General features: G+C 51.4%; 2 protein-coding genes across 3 annotated transcripts; both read left to right on the forward strand.

Annotated features, from left to right (window-relative positions):
- The first annotated feature begins 1,345 nt into the window (after window positions 1–1,345).
- On the forward strand, window positions 1,346–4,828 carry Kncn (kinocilin). 2 transcript variants are annotated; one of them, NM_001320545.1, is made up of 4 exons: window positions 1,346–1,834; window positions 2,827–2,895; window positions 3,663–3,767; window positions 4,593–4,828. In NM_001320545.1, exons 1-4 carry the CDS (start codon window positions 1,684–1,686, stop codon window positions 4,670–4,672), a joined length of 405 nt encoding a protein of 134 aa, NP_001307474.1. In that variant the 5' UTR covers window positions 1,346–1,683; the 3' UTR covers window positions 4,673–4,828. The 2 variants fall into 2 exon arrangements, with proteins under 2 accessions (NP_001307474.1, NP_001034213.1); NM_001039124.4 differs by having other exon boundaries at window positions 3,693–3,767.
- Window positions 4,829–7,611: 2,783 nt separating this feature from the next.
- On the forward strand, window positions 7,612–16,174 carry 6430628N08Rik (RIKEN cDNA 6430628N08 gene). Its single transcript, NM_001357060.1, has 2 exons — window positions 7,612–7,907; window positions 14,866–16,174. The coding sequence occupies exon 2, from the start codon at window positions 14,952–14,954 to the stop codon at window positions 15,483–15,485; it is 534 nt and encodes a 177-aa protein (NP_001343989.1). The 5' UTR covers window positions 7,612–7,907; window positions 14,866–14,951; the 3' UTR covers window positions 15,486–16,174.
- Window positions 16,175–16,388: the final 214 nt, after the last annotated feature.

Below are 16,388 nucleotides of genomic sequence, written 5' to 3' on the forward strand. Positions count from 1 at the left end.
CCAAGATCCTGCCTAACCCACCAGCCCCAGGTAAACTTCACTCCTGCCCAGCCCACTGCATGGATACCCAGAGGGGAGAAACAGACCAGGATCCAAAGCAGAGTTCACAGTCTCCAAAGAAAGCAGAACAAAGAAGAGGAGGGAGCCCTTCAGGCGGGATGGCAGAACAGCCCAGGCATGGTCAGGAAGGCTGCACAGGAATGGCTGTCCATGTAGGTCTTGAGGGACAAGGAGAGGTTTACTAGACAGCAAGCACCAGGCAAATGCTCAGCAGGGAGAAGGAAAAAAGAGCTTGAGGAAGGAGAAGCAGTGGAGAGAGGGGATTGTGAGGCTGATGGAGACCGAAGGCCTGGTAGTGAGAAATGAGCAATGGAAGGGAGGCCTGGGGATTCAGTGCAGGGTAATGTGGCTTTGAGAAGTGTCCCCAGGTTAGAGAAGGGAACAGGTCTGTGCTGGAGGACTGGGAATACCCTGATCCATATAGATTCAGGGAATGCAATTATTGATGAGGGTTGGAGCTAGGCTCTAGGAAAGAGGGATGGGAATCAGGACTGGACTTGTTTGTGCTACTACTGCTCAGGCTTAGTTGGGTTGGTCCTCCAAACAGGATGACCATGTCAGCCAGGCTGGCTAGAGGTCCTCAAGCTAAAAGGTCCCTACCATGTCCCAGTTTCATGACACTTCTTGCCCAGTCCCTCTGTCCAGCCCTACCCTACCCAGCTGGCTCTTCCCAGCCAGGAATTGCCAGGGTTTAGCCTTTCCTCCTACTAGAAGCTTAAATGGGGTGGTACCAATGCCTACCTGAGATAAATGGGATGTCTTAAGATCAAGGCTTAGGTTAAGAGCTCTCAGCCTTACCTAGGCCCAGCAGCTGACAGAACAGTTGGAGAAGCATGGGAGGCACCGGGAAGAGTAGACCTGGAGGACTACCCCTCCTTCCATGTTTCCAAGCAGGGCCCCAGGTGCACCGCTACGCCAAGGGGCAGAGACCAGCAGGGTCAGCCTTGAGCATGTGACTGGGGAGTCTCCTCACATCCTTACCCTCTGAGCTTCATACGAAGCCATAAGCCCAGCCTTCCTGCTCAGGAACCAACAGTGGAACCTAGGCTGCCTGCCCACTGGACCCTGGGGATGCAAACAGAAGCTCATATTGCAGGCTCATGAATAACTCATCACCTGCTTGCTGCCTGTACCTCCGAGAAACCTGTTTCCTAGGCCTGCCCCTGACCCCCGCCTTGCATTTCTTTAAACTTTAATAGGCCCAGGCTCCAAGGCAACTGAGCAGGGTCGACAGAGCTGGCAAAGTTGAGCAAGAGAACTTGGGCCCAGCTCCCTGAGATCCTAGGTGACAGCTGACAGAGGAGGACCCCATGAGGCAGACCCACGTCACTAGAACCCTGGCCAAAGTGGAAATGTGGCCAGGCAGGAACCCCCAAAGTGGTTTCTGGCCGCAGAGCCCTTCACAAAAGGAAGAGTAAACTGGGGTGTTGAGGTCAAGCTAGGCCTCCGGGCCCCTGGAAAACTGTGGGATAAGGTTGCAGATAAATCCCAGGCCCAGACCGGCCTAAAGACTTACAGCCCAAAAGTTTCCACCCTGGGTGTGGCGTCCCAACAAGGAAGCATCCATCCAAGAAGTCCAAGACTCCCAGGAGGCCTGGAAGCAGCGCCCCAGGGTAGACCTGCATGGACATCCCCATCAGCACCAGAGACTTCCGCTGCCTGCAGCTGGCCTGTGTGGCCCTCGGCCTGGTGGCCGGCAGCATCATCATCGGTGTCTCCGTGTCCAAGGCTGCTGCTGCTGTGGGTGGTATCTTCCTTGGTGCTGCTGGGCTTGGTGAGCAAACACAAGCTGAGGCAGAGGGAGGGGATTTTTCTGGGAAGCAGGGGTCTGGTGAGGTGAATAAGAGGTGAAGGGCTTGGCTGGTCAGTGGTTGGAGAGAATGAAAGCCTAAGAAGTTATAAACAGTGCAGCCTCGGCGTGCAGGAAGGAGAGCTGGCTGCGGGCTGGTTGAGTGAGTGTGCTGGGAGGGCAAGGGAAGACGGGTTGGTGTCCAACACCTTTACCTGGTGGGATCTTGCGTTTGTAGCAGGATTCATCAACCTAGATGGAATGGGGTGATAGAGTCCTGTAAAACAAGACAGCTCAGACAAGACTCTCCTCCATTGAGTCAACAGCAAGCAGCTGTCTGTCTGTCTGTCTGTCTGTCTGTCTGTCTGTCTGTCCTGGTCAGGCCCATTGATGTAGAATGCCACCTCTCACCCTACGTCCCTGTCCCAGGAGAGCCTGAAGCTCCATATCTTTAAACACTGAATGCCAGGAGCATTCAATCTGGGAGGACAGCAGGGCAGGTCCCCTCCCTGTGGCTTCCTGACCATCAGGTTTGAGTGGAGAGGAGCAGCAGTGGAGCCTAGAAGGCCACACTAGAGGTCTTGGAAGAGAGAGAGCTGGAGATGGAAGGGGAGGGGGCAGTGGGATTGGTGTTACCTGGCCCAGTTCTAGCCAAGGATGGTAAGTGACCAATCTGCTTTACCTGAGCAGAGCCTAGAGCCAAGAGCCTGCAAACCTGTGGCCTGCATAGCATGTAGCTCCTTCCCCAGATAGGTACTGAATCCCCATCCAGAGCTGAGTGCTGGGGAGACACACATACACACACACACACACACACACGCGCGCGCACACACCTCCAATTTGCACCCCCACAGTCCCTGATCCTTTGTTTCTGTGCCTCCTACATCACCTTCATAAACAAACCACCCACCCCTACCTCCTACATCTCACACCAATCAGGCCTTCCCCATCACAGCATCCTCTGTGTCCCTCCTCAGGGCTCCTCATCTTCGCCTACCCCTTCCTGAAGGCTCGGTTCAACCTGGACCACATCCTACCTGCCATAGGTGAGCATTTCCTCCCCCACAAACCCTTTGTGTACAAACCTGTGAGTGACTGTCAGTGAGCATGCCCATATGTGAGACTGCTCCTGGATGTGTGTGTGTATGTGTGTGTGTGTGTGTTCTATGCCAGTGTCACCATGGCTACAGAGTAGCAGAATCCAGCAGCTGCCTGAGCAGACATGGCTAAACCTCAGGAATCAGTCTCCCTTAAGAGTCGTTTTGCTTCCCAAAGTCTCCAAGCTCTACAGATGACACTCTCATCCCCAGCCCAATAAATACCCTCTTCTGCCTTGGGTCCCACAACCTCTTAATAGTTCCCACCTGACTTCCACAGCCTGCACCCAAACTCCCAACACCCTCAGTCCTATGCAGCTTCACACACACCTACTTCCCTCCTTAAAAAACACTTCTGGCCAGGTGTGGCAGCGCACACCTTTAGTCTCAGCACTAAGAAGGCAGAGAAAAGCAGATCTCTGAGTTCAAGGCCAACCTGGTCTACAGAGCAGGTTCCAGGCCAGCCTGGTTTACATAGTAGATGCCAAGAACACCAAGGCTACACAGAAAAACCCTATCTCAAAAACAAAACAAAAATCACTACCACTTTTTCAAGGATTTGTTTCTTCTGCCCTTCCCCAAATCAGCCTCGATAATGTGACCTAGAGGAGCACGGGAGAGCAGAGACAGCCACCCACCCGTGGCAACACATTAGATTAGACAACAGGAAGAACTTCATTTCTCAAGCTAGGCTTGATTTGGGAATAACCCAGTAGATGGGAATTTGGGGTGCTCTCATCCTGCAGGAAACCTGAGAATCCATCCTAACTCAGGACCAGACCATGGGGAGGGAAGATCTAGCAACAACAGCAATAAAGAAGGTAAGTGCCCGACGTTCTGAATGCCATCTTTTGTCTCTGCTATCTGATGGAGCAGCTCTGTAGGTCCTGGGAGGAGCCCTGAAGGTCATAAGCAGGGAGGGGTCCCCAACCAAGCGAAGCAGTGATGTTGAGTCAGCTTCCATATGTGCAAGCCCTTCTCATTTGTCTTTAGGGTTTCCCTGTCCTGCCAAGCTTGGACTGGGGGCCTCCTGCTTTCTCTTCCCTTACCCACTGGGCCTCATGCCCTGGTTACTGTCCACTCTCCTCCTGGTGCTGAAATGTGGCTCTTGGCATAATACCTGAAACTAGGCATCTTCTCCCTTCCTGACCCTGTTCTCCACACTGGGAAACCCAGGGGGGAGTGTCTCCAAGGCAACCCAACCCCATATGTAGATATGTCCTTCTCCTAGAGCTTACTGAGCAGAAGAGTCCATTCCAGATGCTGCCCCAACCATTTTACCTGCATTAACAGCTTGGCTCTCACAAACAGCATGCTGGGAAGTACTACAATAAACTTCATTTTTTGTTTTCTTTGTTTTTTGTTTTTTGGTTTTTGGTTTTTTTTTTTTTTTTTTTTTTTTTTTGGTATGGGGTAACTGAGGGGCAGAAAGATCACATGACACATCTGAGATCACATCTGGGAGGCAGTGGGACCAGGGCTGAAGCAGCAGCTCCTCCCACTGTACTTGGTCCCTAGGACTCCCCATCTCCCTCTCCATCCTAGCTCTGCCTGGAGCATCCCGATCCCTGCTTTCTTGGACTTTCTGATCTGACATCTCAGTAGGGGTCTGTACTCAGGCATCCCTATCCTGCTGTCTCTTCCAGGAGCCCGCAGCGGCCTGTCCACAGTGACCAGAACCCTGGAGAAGCTGAAGCCTGGAGGCCGGGGAACTGAGGAGGGCTAAGCACCCTTCCCACTCCCCACACTCCAGTCTCGGGGTCCTCCTTCAAGCTGGACGATGTGGAAATGAGCCCTGGGAATGCTGGGCCTACCTTCTCTTCCAGTGATGCTCTCCCTAACGGATTCCTTCACTCCCAGAATCGTGGAAAGACCCACAGGACCCCTTTGCCCTGGCCTCATTGTTCTGGACAACACCTCAACTTTGTTCCTTCATTGATCCCTTATTGAAATTTGATCAAGGGCCTTGACTAGAGTCAAAGATGGTTGTTTTATCCTGGCCATAGAAGCTGAACACAGGAGCCATATACGGGGGTCCTGGCTGAGGCTGTCATGTCTATGTCAGGAGCAGAGATGGTCACTGACAAGGTAACTTTCCAGATAAGTCCAGTGCTGGCACAGTTGCTATTGAACATCTTCACTCAGGGCTGTGAAGCACCTGGCTCCACACAGCCCTCCCAATACCCCATCTCCTATTCTTCCCAATCTTCTTTGCAAGAAGAAGGTCCCTTGTGTTCTCTAGAAGGCTATCTCAGAATACCATAGCTACATGGCTCCCATGTCCTGTTCTAGCAGCCTGTGACCCCACCCCACCCCCTCTCAGAACCTCCAGCAAGGCTTGAATTCTTTTTCACAAAGACATTTGTGTTTGTTTTAAGACAGGATCTCATAGCCTAAGCTTATCTTATGTGTTCAATGATTTCTAGCTAAAGTTAGCAATTTTATGTGTTCTCTGTTATGCGTACTGAACCTAGGGTCTTGTACACACTAGGCAATCACTCTACTCAGCTCTATCCCTAGCGCTCACAAAATCAATTCTCAAGCCTACGTAAATATGATGAGTGATGCCCCCCCCCAATCCCCAGCACAAGTCAGGGCACATAGTGGCTGCTCAGCAAATGCTAGTGGCTTAAATTAGGTTGAAAAAACCTGCCCACTAGGCTTTCCTGGGGAGGTACATTCTGGTCTCTCCACAGCAAGGTTTCAGGTAGGGAGGTTCAGGTGCACATGCCCAGCAGAAGGCTGCCACAGCCTCCATGCCTTTAGCTCCAGGAACAGCAATATTGTCTGATCTCCACAGACATCCTCCTTGTCTTGCTTTGAGAAAACAAACTGGAAACAGTCTTATTCTTGCAGGACCAATGCAGATGACTCTTCTCAGAAGCCTTCTCTGACATTGCTCCAGTAGTTCCAAGGGGAGCTGGTCACTTGAGTGGCTGTGGTCTGTTTCTCTTTGTTAAGCATGAGAGCAGAAAGCTAGGCTTTGGGAAACAGGGACATGGGAGAGCCCATCTTGAGCAGATGAGAAAGCTGAGATATCTCAGGATAAAGGACTCATTAGGTGCCCAGAAAAAGTCATGGAGACAAGCTCTGCCTCCAGGTCTCCTCTCTGCATAGCCACAGAGCTCAGCTCCCTGCCAGCAATGGACTAACATCCACAAGGGGTGATTTTTCACCAATGCTGGTCAGCTGTAGAGACTGGTTCCTCCAGCTTTCTCCCCACTTTTGCCTGCTCCTCTTCACTTGTCTCTTCCTCCTTCTCAGCCCCATCACCACCCACCCCTTCCCTGATAGACAAGGAACACCCCTTCCTCCTATTTGTCTTCACTCTTGACCTCTGTGCTTCAAAGAAATGCCCAAAGGCAGATGGTGGGAATAGCAGATAATATCCTAAGCCCATGGATAAGGTGGCTCCTGACTATTTGACCCTCCCAGGCATGATAACCCTAAAATAGGATACAGTAAGCCTGATACCTGAGAGGCCAGGCATAAACAAGTATTTGTGACCATTAAGGAATAAATTAAAATAAAATCACAGGAAAAAAGCAAGAGCTACATTCATTGGAGAAGCTGGCAGAGTCTTGAGGTGAGTGGGAGTTCTGGAGGCCTTCCCCTACCATCCCCCTCTTTTCCCTGCTGTGAGCTTTCTGAAACCATTCCTCCAGCGCACGTGGATCTTTAGATACAACCTCCCCAGTGGCCCCTGTGAGGCAAACCTTCTCTCATGGTCCTTTTGGAGAAGAGAGGAGGTGGGCCAAGCTTGCAGTAGTTTATGTAGTTCTTGGTTAGTACTTGAGCAGCAACAGAACGCTCCAGTGGTCCTAATGGATATAGGAGTGGACAGTGGGAAGGGGATCTCTTCCAGGAGTCTACTCAGAAAGGAAAATGGGTCTTTCTAGAAGTCCCAACACCTGAGCCCTGGGCCATAACTGAGCTGGTCCAGAGAACACAGCAGTAAACCAAAGCTGGGTGATGCTGGATCTAGGTAGCCCCCTGGAGTCACACCCTCACTGGATCTCTCTGAAGGAGAATGGCTCACTAAGGAAGTGGAAATGAGACTCTCATCTTAGTTCAGGCCTCCAGGGGCAGAGCAAGAAGCTGGGAGCCTTGGGCCTAACGGCTGTGCCAGATCATCACTGGCCCATCCTCTGTAGACACATCAGGTGGATTTGTGAATGGATGAATGAAGGGACAGTGGGCAGAGATGTCCTCCAGCCATACTCTTCCATGTCCATCTAGGCCTCTGCAATAAAATCCAGTGTAAGCTGCCTCTAGACTTCCATTTAGGGACACGTGGCCACGCCCCTTTCTAGAGTGCTGGGCCCATGGCTAATTAGGGGAGTGGTGCTGAAACCAACAACAAAGTTTCACCTCTGGGAAAACTCTGTCTCCCCCTCCCTCGTACTAGGGCTGCAGAAATGCTAGAGAATGCAGGCAGGGGCGTCCTGAAAGGAGCTGCACCGTTTCCACGCAGGGTGGGAAAAACTACAGCCTAGACAGCGTGGGCGGTGGGGAATTAGTTGCTCCGGTGCTCACAACCCACGAACTCAAAGGAGCGAAGGCGAGAAGGGCGTGTGCGAGGCTTCTCGGCTGGAGGCAACTGGTGGGAGCCCGACGAGGTTGGCAGCCCACACTGGGAAGGGGCTCCGCCCGCAGCGCGAGGTTGCAGTAGACCACAGCCAGGCTCTGCTGACCCAGCCCGCGCCGCGCCGCTGCCTCCCACTCACCGCCGATGCTGCCACGGTCTCCACTGAAGCCGCTGAGAGTCGACAGAGAGGAACTGACCGCTCATCTCCCTTCTCCCGGATCCCCTACCCGCGGTGGGTCGTTTGGCTGATCCAGCTCTCCCAGGCGAGGCACGGATCCCGCGACTCGAGCTGGACCAACCCCTCTAACACAGGACACCTGGACTCCCCTCAGGGGCCAGCAGGGTCACTGCAGGGAAGTGTCCACACTCTCAGGCAAGTGAAGTTGCAGGAAATGGGGGAAGAGGGTGCTAATGAGTGGGCAAGGACTCTGGGAGGGTTGCTGAAGGAAAGGGGGAGATGCTTATCCTGCTCTGAACTCCGAGAGATGGGAAGGTACCAGACAAGGGGCCAGGACCTCTGGTCTTGAGAAAACAAGTTTAAAAGAGAAAGGAGGATAAGAGAACAGGAGACAGATTGGCTGCCATGACTCCCCTACTCTGCCCTGGTCCCTGCTGCTCTTAACAGTTGACTCTACCCTGTAGCTTCCTTTGCTTTCTCCAATGCCCAAAGCTGAGAGAAGCTGGCAGATAGCAACTCCAAATCTGAGAGACAAGTGAAGCCCGGAAGGCAGCCTTCCCTGGCTTCTCCCAGCAGTGTTCCCTTTCCCTTTGTGTCGCTAATAATCATGGAGCACTGAGAAGAGACAGGTACCTCGATGGGCCTACAGTCCTCGACACAGGAAGCCCTATGACTAGGGGACCCTGAGCTGAGTGGCACACCGTCTGCACAGGAAGGCAGAGCTGGGGGAACTAGCTGAGGACAGAGCTGACTTGGAGACCCGCTGGTGAGCTCAGCCCCAGCAGAGAAGAGTCAAGAGGGCTTCCTGGAGGAGTCTGAGCTCAGGGAGCAGCAGAGGGTCCAGGACGGGTTTAACAATGAGAAATGGGGGATGAACAAGGTGAATTACTGGGAGAAGAGAAAAAAGAATGGACTGCAAAGATCCGTGGCAGGGATCTAAGAGGTCCCAAGAGGGGTTGCAGGTGTATAGTAGGGAGCCTGAGGATGAAGGAGGGACCAGGGCCAAGCTTGGGTCCTGAGTTTGCAACCTTTGTGGAAAAGGGCAACAGTAAAGAAATCTACATCAAGAGGCAGTGTTCCCAGGAAGTATGGCTCAGGTAGCTTCAAAAGCAGAAAGTAAATGCTGAACAATGTTCACTAAGCTCAGTGACAAGGGGTCACTGGTGACAATGATGGATAGAGAGGCAGGAACATGATGGGACAGAAACCAGACTAGCGTGGCCCTTGTAGGCCATGTATTCAAGAAGGGAAGAGACCGCTAGCTCAAAACCATGACTGGCTTGGTTGAAGATGGGATAGGCAACAATTCCCAGGAGGAGGTATGGCCCACTGAGACTCTCACTCAGGCCCGGAAGGGGAGTTGCGACCATGCAGTTGCGGGCATGCAGTGGACTGGTGATACCCAGTAAGGTTTCTTTTTATCTCCTAGGCTTAAGAGTTTGGGTGAAGACTTGAGAAGGCAGGAAGCTGGACTGCAACAGGGTTGAGCTTCACTGGTCAGCACTGGCAGGATAGAGAGATGAGACAAAAATCACAAAAGTAGCTAACGTAAACTCAGTGTGGATCAAGGTGGACAGAGAAAGGATCAGAGGCATGAGGACCATTGGGACCGGCTCTAGCCACCAAAAAACAGCTACAGCGAGGGGCAGTGTGCAATCCTGGAGCTGCAGTGGCTTAGGTACAGACTTGGGCAACACAGCCCAGACTTTAGGCTGGGCCTTGCCGTGTGTTACCACCAGGTTGTGACCTTGGATAATTAATATAACCGGAATCTGTGTTTTCTCGTTTGTCTAAAAGAGATGGCGATGTGTTTACTTCTTAGGATTGTCGTGGGATTAAATGAATTAATGTATATAAAGGGTTTATATCATTGTCCATTTTCTAATGTTATAGCAAAACCTAAGACTGGGGAACTTACAGTAACTTGCACTATTCTGGAGACTGTGAAGTCTAAGAGAAGAGGCTGGCCTATATTCCCTAACTTTTTTTTTTTTTTTTTTGAGACAGAATCTCACTCTGTATGTGTGTGTGTGTGTGTGTGTGTGTGTGTGTGTGTGTGTGGCCTCTGTCAAGTACTGGAATTACAGGCATATGCTACCTTGCTCAGCTCCTAATCACTTGCTTTTAAAGATATTTATTTATTTTATGCATATATGAGTACACTGTAGCTGTCTTCAGTCACACCAGATGAGAGCATTGGATCCCATTACAGATGGTTGTGAGTGATCATGTGGTTGCTGGGAATTGAACTCAGGACCTCTGGAAGGACAGTTGGTGCTCTTAACCACTGAGTCATCTCTCCAGTCCTCCTAATCACTTTTTAAAAGTGATTGGCCTTACATTCAGGCCCTACCACTAAGAAATCTGATTTTGTCATGAGTTTGGGAGAGATGAGCCATATTTGAACCATAACAGCTTGGAACATCATTGGGCACACAGTAGGTGCTGACAGAGTCTTACTGTGATGGAAGTAGGGGGATAGTGGAGAACACGATATACGGCCTCTCCAAGGTGGGCTGGTCCAGGGTAATGCCAAGGGAGATGAAGTCCTGGAGGTCACCATGGGAGCAGGGCAGCTGAAATGGGGTGAAGGAACTGGGCAATGGAGATAAGATGTCAAAGAACTAAGGGAGCACGGGTCAGGAGGACTGCAGGACCTCAGCAAGCTAGGATGGGGAGGAGGGATAAGTGGGGCTAGACACCAAGCCTCAGAAGGAGCTGAAGGAAGGACAGCCCCACTCCAGCAGTCTAAAGTCCCTACCAACCATCCCTCCTATTGCTCCAGGTAGCTGAGTTGCTGTTGTGGAGGCAGAGGTCTAGACTAAGTCTGCCCATGCATGTCCCCTGGCTTGGGACCAGGAACACATCTGAGAGCATCAGGAAGAACTGAGAGGAAATAAAAGAGCCGCTGTTGCCTGCATGGATATGAAGGTTAGCCTAATGGACACAGGGATGTGACTGATGCAGAGTCCTTTGTCCCTTGGGCCATCTACTGTGCTACAATGAGAGCCTCTGAAGTCTGTTGGAGACCTTTTAAATGTGACTCCTACCTTACAGGCAGGTGTGTGACAGTGAAATGGCCCATGATGGGGTCTCGAACTGCTTGCTGGCTAGAGGCATGAAGACCACTGTAAGCAGGAAGGTATCGTGGGAGCATCTGAATCAGAACCCCCGCCCCCTCACCCCATGACCTCTCCTGGGTCACTGTTCTCAGGCCCCTCACTCACCCTCCACCAGCACCAAGCAGGAGGTGTCTAGAGACACAACTGCTACGTAGAAGCTCATCTCCATCAGATGGGAATATGTCAGCCCGTGTCTGCAGTTCTGCATGCAGTGCAGCAGTGTCCGGGGTATGTTTGGTCCATGAGTGTGCATGTAATGAGTGAAGGCGGTGGGTGTCACACACTGAAAGATGGGATGACAGAGCCCAGGAATCACACACAGACTAGAAAGCTAGGCCTTCCAAACGTCCTCCTCCTCAAGCATTATTTCTAGGTGTGTGTGTGTGTGTGTGTGTGTGTGTGTGTGTGTGTGTGTGTGTGTGTGTTTGCATATGTCAGAGGGTGGGAAAACTTCTAGCCATTAACTGAGAAGAGATGATGGTGTCTCTCTGGACCCTGGGGAGGCAGAATCCATTTGGCAAGAGCTGAGAACTTTCAGTGTAATGAATAAGCCCCAGCAGGCAATGAGTAACAGCAACGGGGGAGGTTCCCTGAGGATGGGTGGAGTTGAGGATAAAGTGAGCATTAGTCTGGGCTTCCAGAGGAGAGGCCTCGCACAAACTGTAGAGACTAAGAAAAAAAAAAAAAAGAGTTCCCACTCAAGGGACAACAAGGGCTTTGACTGAGCAAAAAGACTGGTGGGAGACAAGGCAGAGCCAGTGGCTAATATCTTTGTCAACGTCCTGAGGCTTTTACCCAGAGAATCTTAGAGCAGGAGACAGGCTCACATAGGGGCTTCAGGCAGAAACTTCCCCTCAAGGAGCTAGCTCTTAGCTCCACCTACTGATGACCACCCCAGGTACTAATGGTTACCTGGGTAATTACAATCAATGGCTGCAGTCTTGTTTTGTTTTATTTTGGTTTTGGTTTTGGTTTTTTGTTTTTGTTTTTGTTTTTTTGAGACAGGGTTTCTTGGTATAGTTGTATAGTCTTGGCTGTCCTGGAACTCATTCTATAGACCAGACTGGCCTTGAACTCAAGAGATCTGCCTGCCTCTACCTTCTAAGTGCTGATACCGGAGGTGTGTGCCACCACCACATGGCTCAGCTATAGACTTTTTAAAAATTGTGTGTGTGTGTGTGTGTGTGTGTGTGTGTGGTATCTGAGGAACATAACATTTTCTCTGAACTAAATGCTAACACGTGTACACAGAATCAGAACCCGAGTGCAACGGTGACTTCTTAGGGAATAGCTTAATTCAACCCAAAGGAAAGAATTTACAGAAATGATTAAACACAGTCATGTTACTGGTCGATGGGTTTCTTTTATGATACATGTGATGTTTTGATAGGAGTTTCTAAACAGGCACCTATTTTTATTTTCACAAACCTCAGGAAGTTAAGCATGGGGCAGGTTGACAAGAGACCTCAGTTCAGAGATAACCATCACCCGTCCTATCCCTTTCTTTTTATGTTCAGACAGCTCAGGTCCAGGTCCTGAGGAGAGGTCCCAGCTATTTCAAGTTGTCTGTCAGCTCAAAATTCAAACCTGATTACTTCCCAACCCCAAGTTTCTTCCCCTGCCCTTTCCCCAAAAGCTTCTACACCAGATTCCCAGACAGAGATCACAAGGCCTTCCTGGACAGAGGCAGGCCGGCAGGGAGAGGGAACTGTTTAGCCAGGATCATGGGTAGCAGACATCAGCGATCAGCATCCTGTCCGTGCTGGGAAAGGTTTGGCAAGAGTCTCCCTCCATGACCTTTCTCATTCCCAGCCTCAATTTCTCCCTTCTATAGAGGCCTTGGTGGTGGAATGCGGTGGTAACACCTGTAACTTCACCTCCTTGTGAGTGTAAGGCAGAAGGGTCACAAGTTCAAGGCTACCACAGGCAGCTTAGAAATTTAGCATCACCATGTTTAAAAAAAAAAAAAAAAAACTAAGGATCTAGCTCAGCTGTAGAGCATGTGACTTCCACTCTTGAGGCCCTGGGCTTAATTGCCAGCATGAACCCTGGGCTATCTCCATGGACCAGACAACTTGGAGGAGTCACTAAAGCAAAGTTCTTTTAGTTCACACAATTCACTCTTCAGAGCTCTGTGCTGGGCTTGAGGGCTTTAGCTGGGATGAGACACAAAGGGCCAGGAGGATTTTACTGCAGCAACAGAAGGAGGTCAAGAGGTCAAGAGGGCACTATTGGCTCCTCCCAGGTGAGCACAGTGTGAGTTTCCCTGTTTCTCTCTCTGCAGTGCCATCTGCGGAGCCACCTGGTTACCCACCTCTCTACCTAGGACCTATCTCTAACATTGCTCCACAATTTCAACACAGCTCACAAACTATGTTCTCCCAGGTCCTGCTTGATGCCTGTGACCTCATATTATAAGTCAGAATTCCCAAATACAAGTCATAAATGCTGGAGTTTGAGGGTTGTTTTGATGATTATGAGACAGTCTAACTATGTAGCCCAGGCTGGCTTAGAAATCACAAAGAACCATCTGCCTCTGCCTCTCAAGTGCTGGAATTAAAGGCGTGCATGTGCCACCGTGTCCTGCTCCTGTTTTGTTTGAGAAGTCACATCCTGACACAGTGACTATATTGTTGTTGCTTCTGCATAGATCTGGTTTTACCAAGCCAGTGGTATTCCCAGAACTAGACCCATATAGAGATCCCAAGAAAGGGATTTCAACACCCAGAGATTGGACTTTCAGTCTTAATTTGTTTTGTGTGTACATGCTAATCACATGTGTGGAGGTCGGAGGACAACTTCTCACTTGGTTCTTTCCTACCCTCTTGTTTTAAGCTTTAAGGTGGAGTCTCTCTTGTTTCTGCCTCTGTACTGTGTTCCCCAGGCTAGCTGAGCAGTGAGCTCCACCTCCCATCTTGCAATAGGGGTGCTGGAATTAGAGATGTTGGCCCTACATCTGGCCTTTTGCTTGTTTCAGGGATGGTTTACTTGTGTCCCAGGAATCAGACTCAGGTCATCAGCCTTGGGCAGCAAGCACTTTTACCTACTGAGCCATCCTGCTCCCGGCCCCATAGATAAGGCTTTTGAAGCTAAGTCCAGCTGCAGAGCCCTAGGTGGTGAAATGGAGAGGCCCTGGAATTTACTAGAATGCACTGTCTAGCAAGGGGCCAGGAGTCCAGATCATGGGGAAAGGCACCCTCAGCTGAATGTCAGAAGCTTCCTCACGTTCACAGGCCACCCATACCAGAGCCTCATCTGATGCTCAGGAGAGTTGGTATCACTGCTGTGTCTACCAGAGCATAGTGTGGGGCAGGCAGCAGGTCTCGTAGATCCTGAGTCTGACTCTTAGGTAAACAGCTAGATATCTCCGTGCTTTAGTTTTTCTTCAGCTGAGCAAGAAGAAACTAGACCAGATTAGCCCCAGGCCTCAACCATTTGGAGGGTGGGAAAACTGTTTAAACCCCCAAAGCTGCCTTTTCCTTAGGACTAAGGAATAAGAGGAGAAGGGTTCGTTTAACCAGCGACCTGCACTTTACAATTAGTCTCTCTTTAAAAAAGAAAGAAAGAAAGAAGGAAAGAAAGAAAGAAAGAAAGAAAGAAAGAAAGAAAGAAGAAAAGAAAAGAAAAAAAGATTTATATGCTGTCCCTCTCTTCAGACACACATAAGAGGGCATTAGGTCCTGTTACGGAGCCACCGTGTGTGGTTGCTAGGAATTGAACTCAGGATCTGGAGAAGAGCAGTGAGTGGTCTTGACTGCTAAGTCATTGCTCTGGCCACACACTTAGTCTCTTAGTTACAGCCTGAACACTTCCTGGAAGAGAGGTGAGGGTAAGACTAGCAGTGGGGGACTTCATGGACAGGTGGGGGAAACAATTTGCAGATTCTTCCCATTGGATGGGTTGCTTCCCAGGGCTGTTAAAGATGTCCTGGGCAACTTGCTGACACTGCAGGCAGCCACAGAACTGAGCCCAGATTGGAGGTTACTGAAGCTCCTTCCCTTCTCACTCACTCTCTTACTGTGTGCCAGCAGGATCACCAGAGCTTGCCCCTGACATGTGTGCCACTCTGGTCAGGCAGCGGGACAGAGCTTGACCCGTGCAGGGTGTGGGCGGGCCGATGCCGCAAGCAAAGAAGAGCACAGAGACCCTGGCCCCAGCGCCCCCGGGCCGTTCCCGAAGCCTTCTGCGTAGCCTGCCGTCGCCCGCTCTATGCTGTGCCTGTGGCTTGTGCGTGCTGCTGGCAGGCCTGAACGTGACACTGGTGGGAGCTTTCGCCGCCTTCTTGCCGGGACACAACGTGCCTCTGGTGGTGGGGCCCGCTCTGCTCGTGCTGGCGCTCGGCTTCTTTGCTGCCTGCTGCGTGTGCAGCCGCCGGGGCCCCGTGCCCCGCGCGCGCTCCTCTGCCACCGCGGGTCAGGGTGGCGGGCGTCCAGGGACTGTGGCACTGGAGATGGAGAGCAGCGAGCGCACGGCACAGGACACCACGGCGGTGCAGCTCAGTCCAGCAGCTTCTGCTGCATCCTCCGGCCGCTCCAGCCCCGGCCCCGGCCTCTTTGCCCTGGACCCTCCCGCACCGGCAACCGCGGCCCCCTACTTGCCGCGCACCGAAGGGACGCAGCTTAACTTCCCTCGGGACCCGGCTGCCTCCTAGTGGGCCACGAGGAGCGGGGAGGGGAGGCTGCTGTAGGGGAGAGGGAAGGCCCAGGACTGAGCACAAATGGCCTCATCTGTACCATCTCTAGAACTTCCAATAGGGAGAGTGTACTGATGGGATTGGCTTTCACACCCCAAAGAGAGCAGAGCTTTGACCCCTTAGGTGGAGTCTCTAAACTCTACTTCACCCTCCCCTCCTCCTTCCCACGTTGATTAGACTGGACCCTGGATCTGGAAATCTGACCCTCCCTGTGGCATTTGAGCTTTATGGAGGGAACTTCATTCAATCTAGAGGATCTAGGTCGGCCGGCCATCAGAGTGGAAAGAGGGGTGAAGGTCGAGCTAGCTCTACCAGGCCCTGTGCACTGTGGCAGGCATCTAGCCATCCTGCCTTTCTCCTCCTTGTCGCTAGGCTAACAAACCCTTTAGGTTTAATTGGGGAACAAAGGTTCTGACTTCAGGATGGTCCCTGGGATAAGCCAGATAGAGCACACCCATCCTTTCTGTCTGACAAAGGTCAGAGGAGCTGAGGCTGGGGTCCTCCCTGGTGAGGAGTCTTTTCAGTCCTGAAGGTCTGTGTGTGATTTTTTTCACTGCTAGCAACACCCACCTGGCAGCACCCACCGCCATGACTGTGCCACACCATGCGAATGCTGTGCCTCGCTCAATAAAGCACCTTCTGCGTCAGTACTCTGTGATGTGCAGGTGGGGGAGGGGGCCTCTGATGAACACCAGGATCCTGGAATGGTGGCAGCCTATAGCTAAACACCAGCATCCTGGCACCAGCCCTCCTCGGAGATCTAGAAAGGGATTCCAGGGGAGAGGAGTGTGTGACTGGACAAGATGGTCTCTGAGATCCTGTATACCTGGAAATGTCCCTGGGAGAAGCTGTCAGATGTAT

The sequence above is a fragment of the Mus musculus genome, chromosome 4 (assembly GCF_000001635.26).
Source record: "Mus musculus strain C57BL/6J chromosome 4, GRCm38.p6 C57BL/6J".
NCBI lineage: Eukaryota > Metazoa > Chordata > Mammalia > Rodentia > Muridae > Mus > Mus musculus.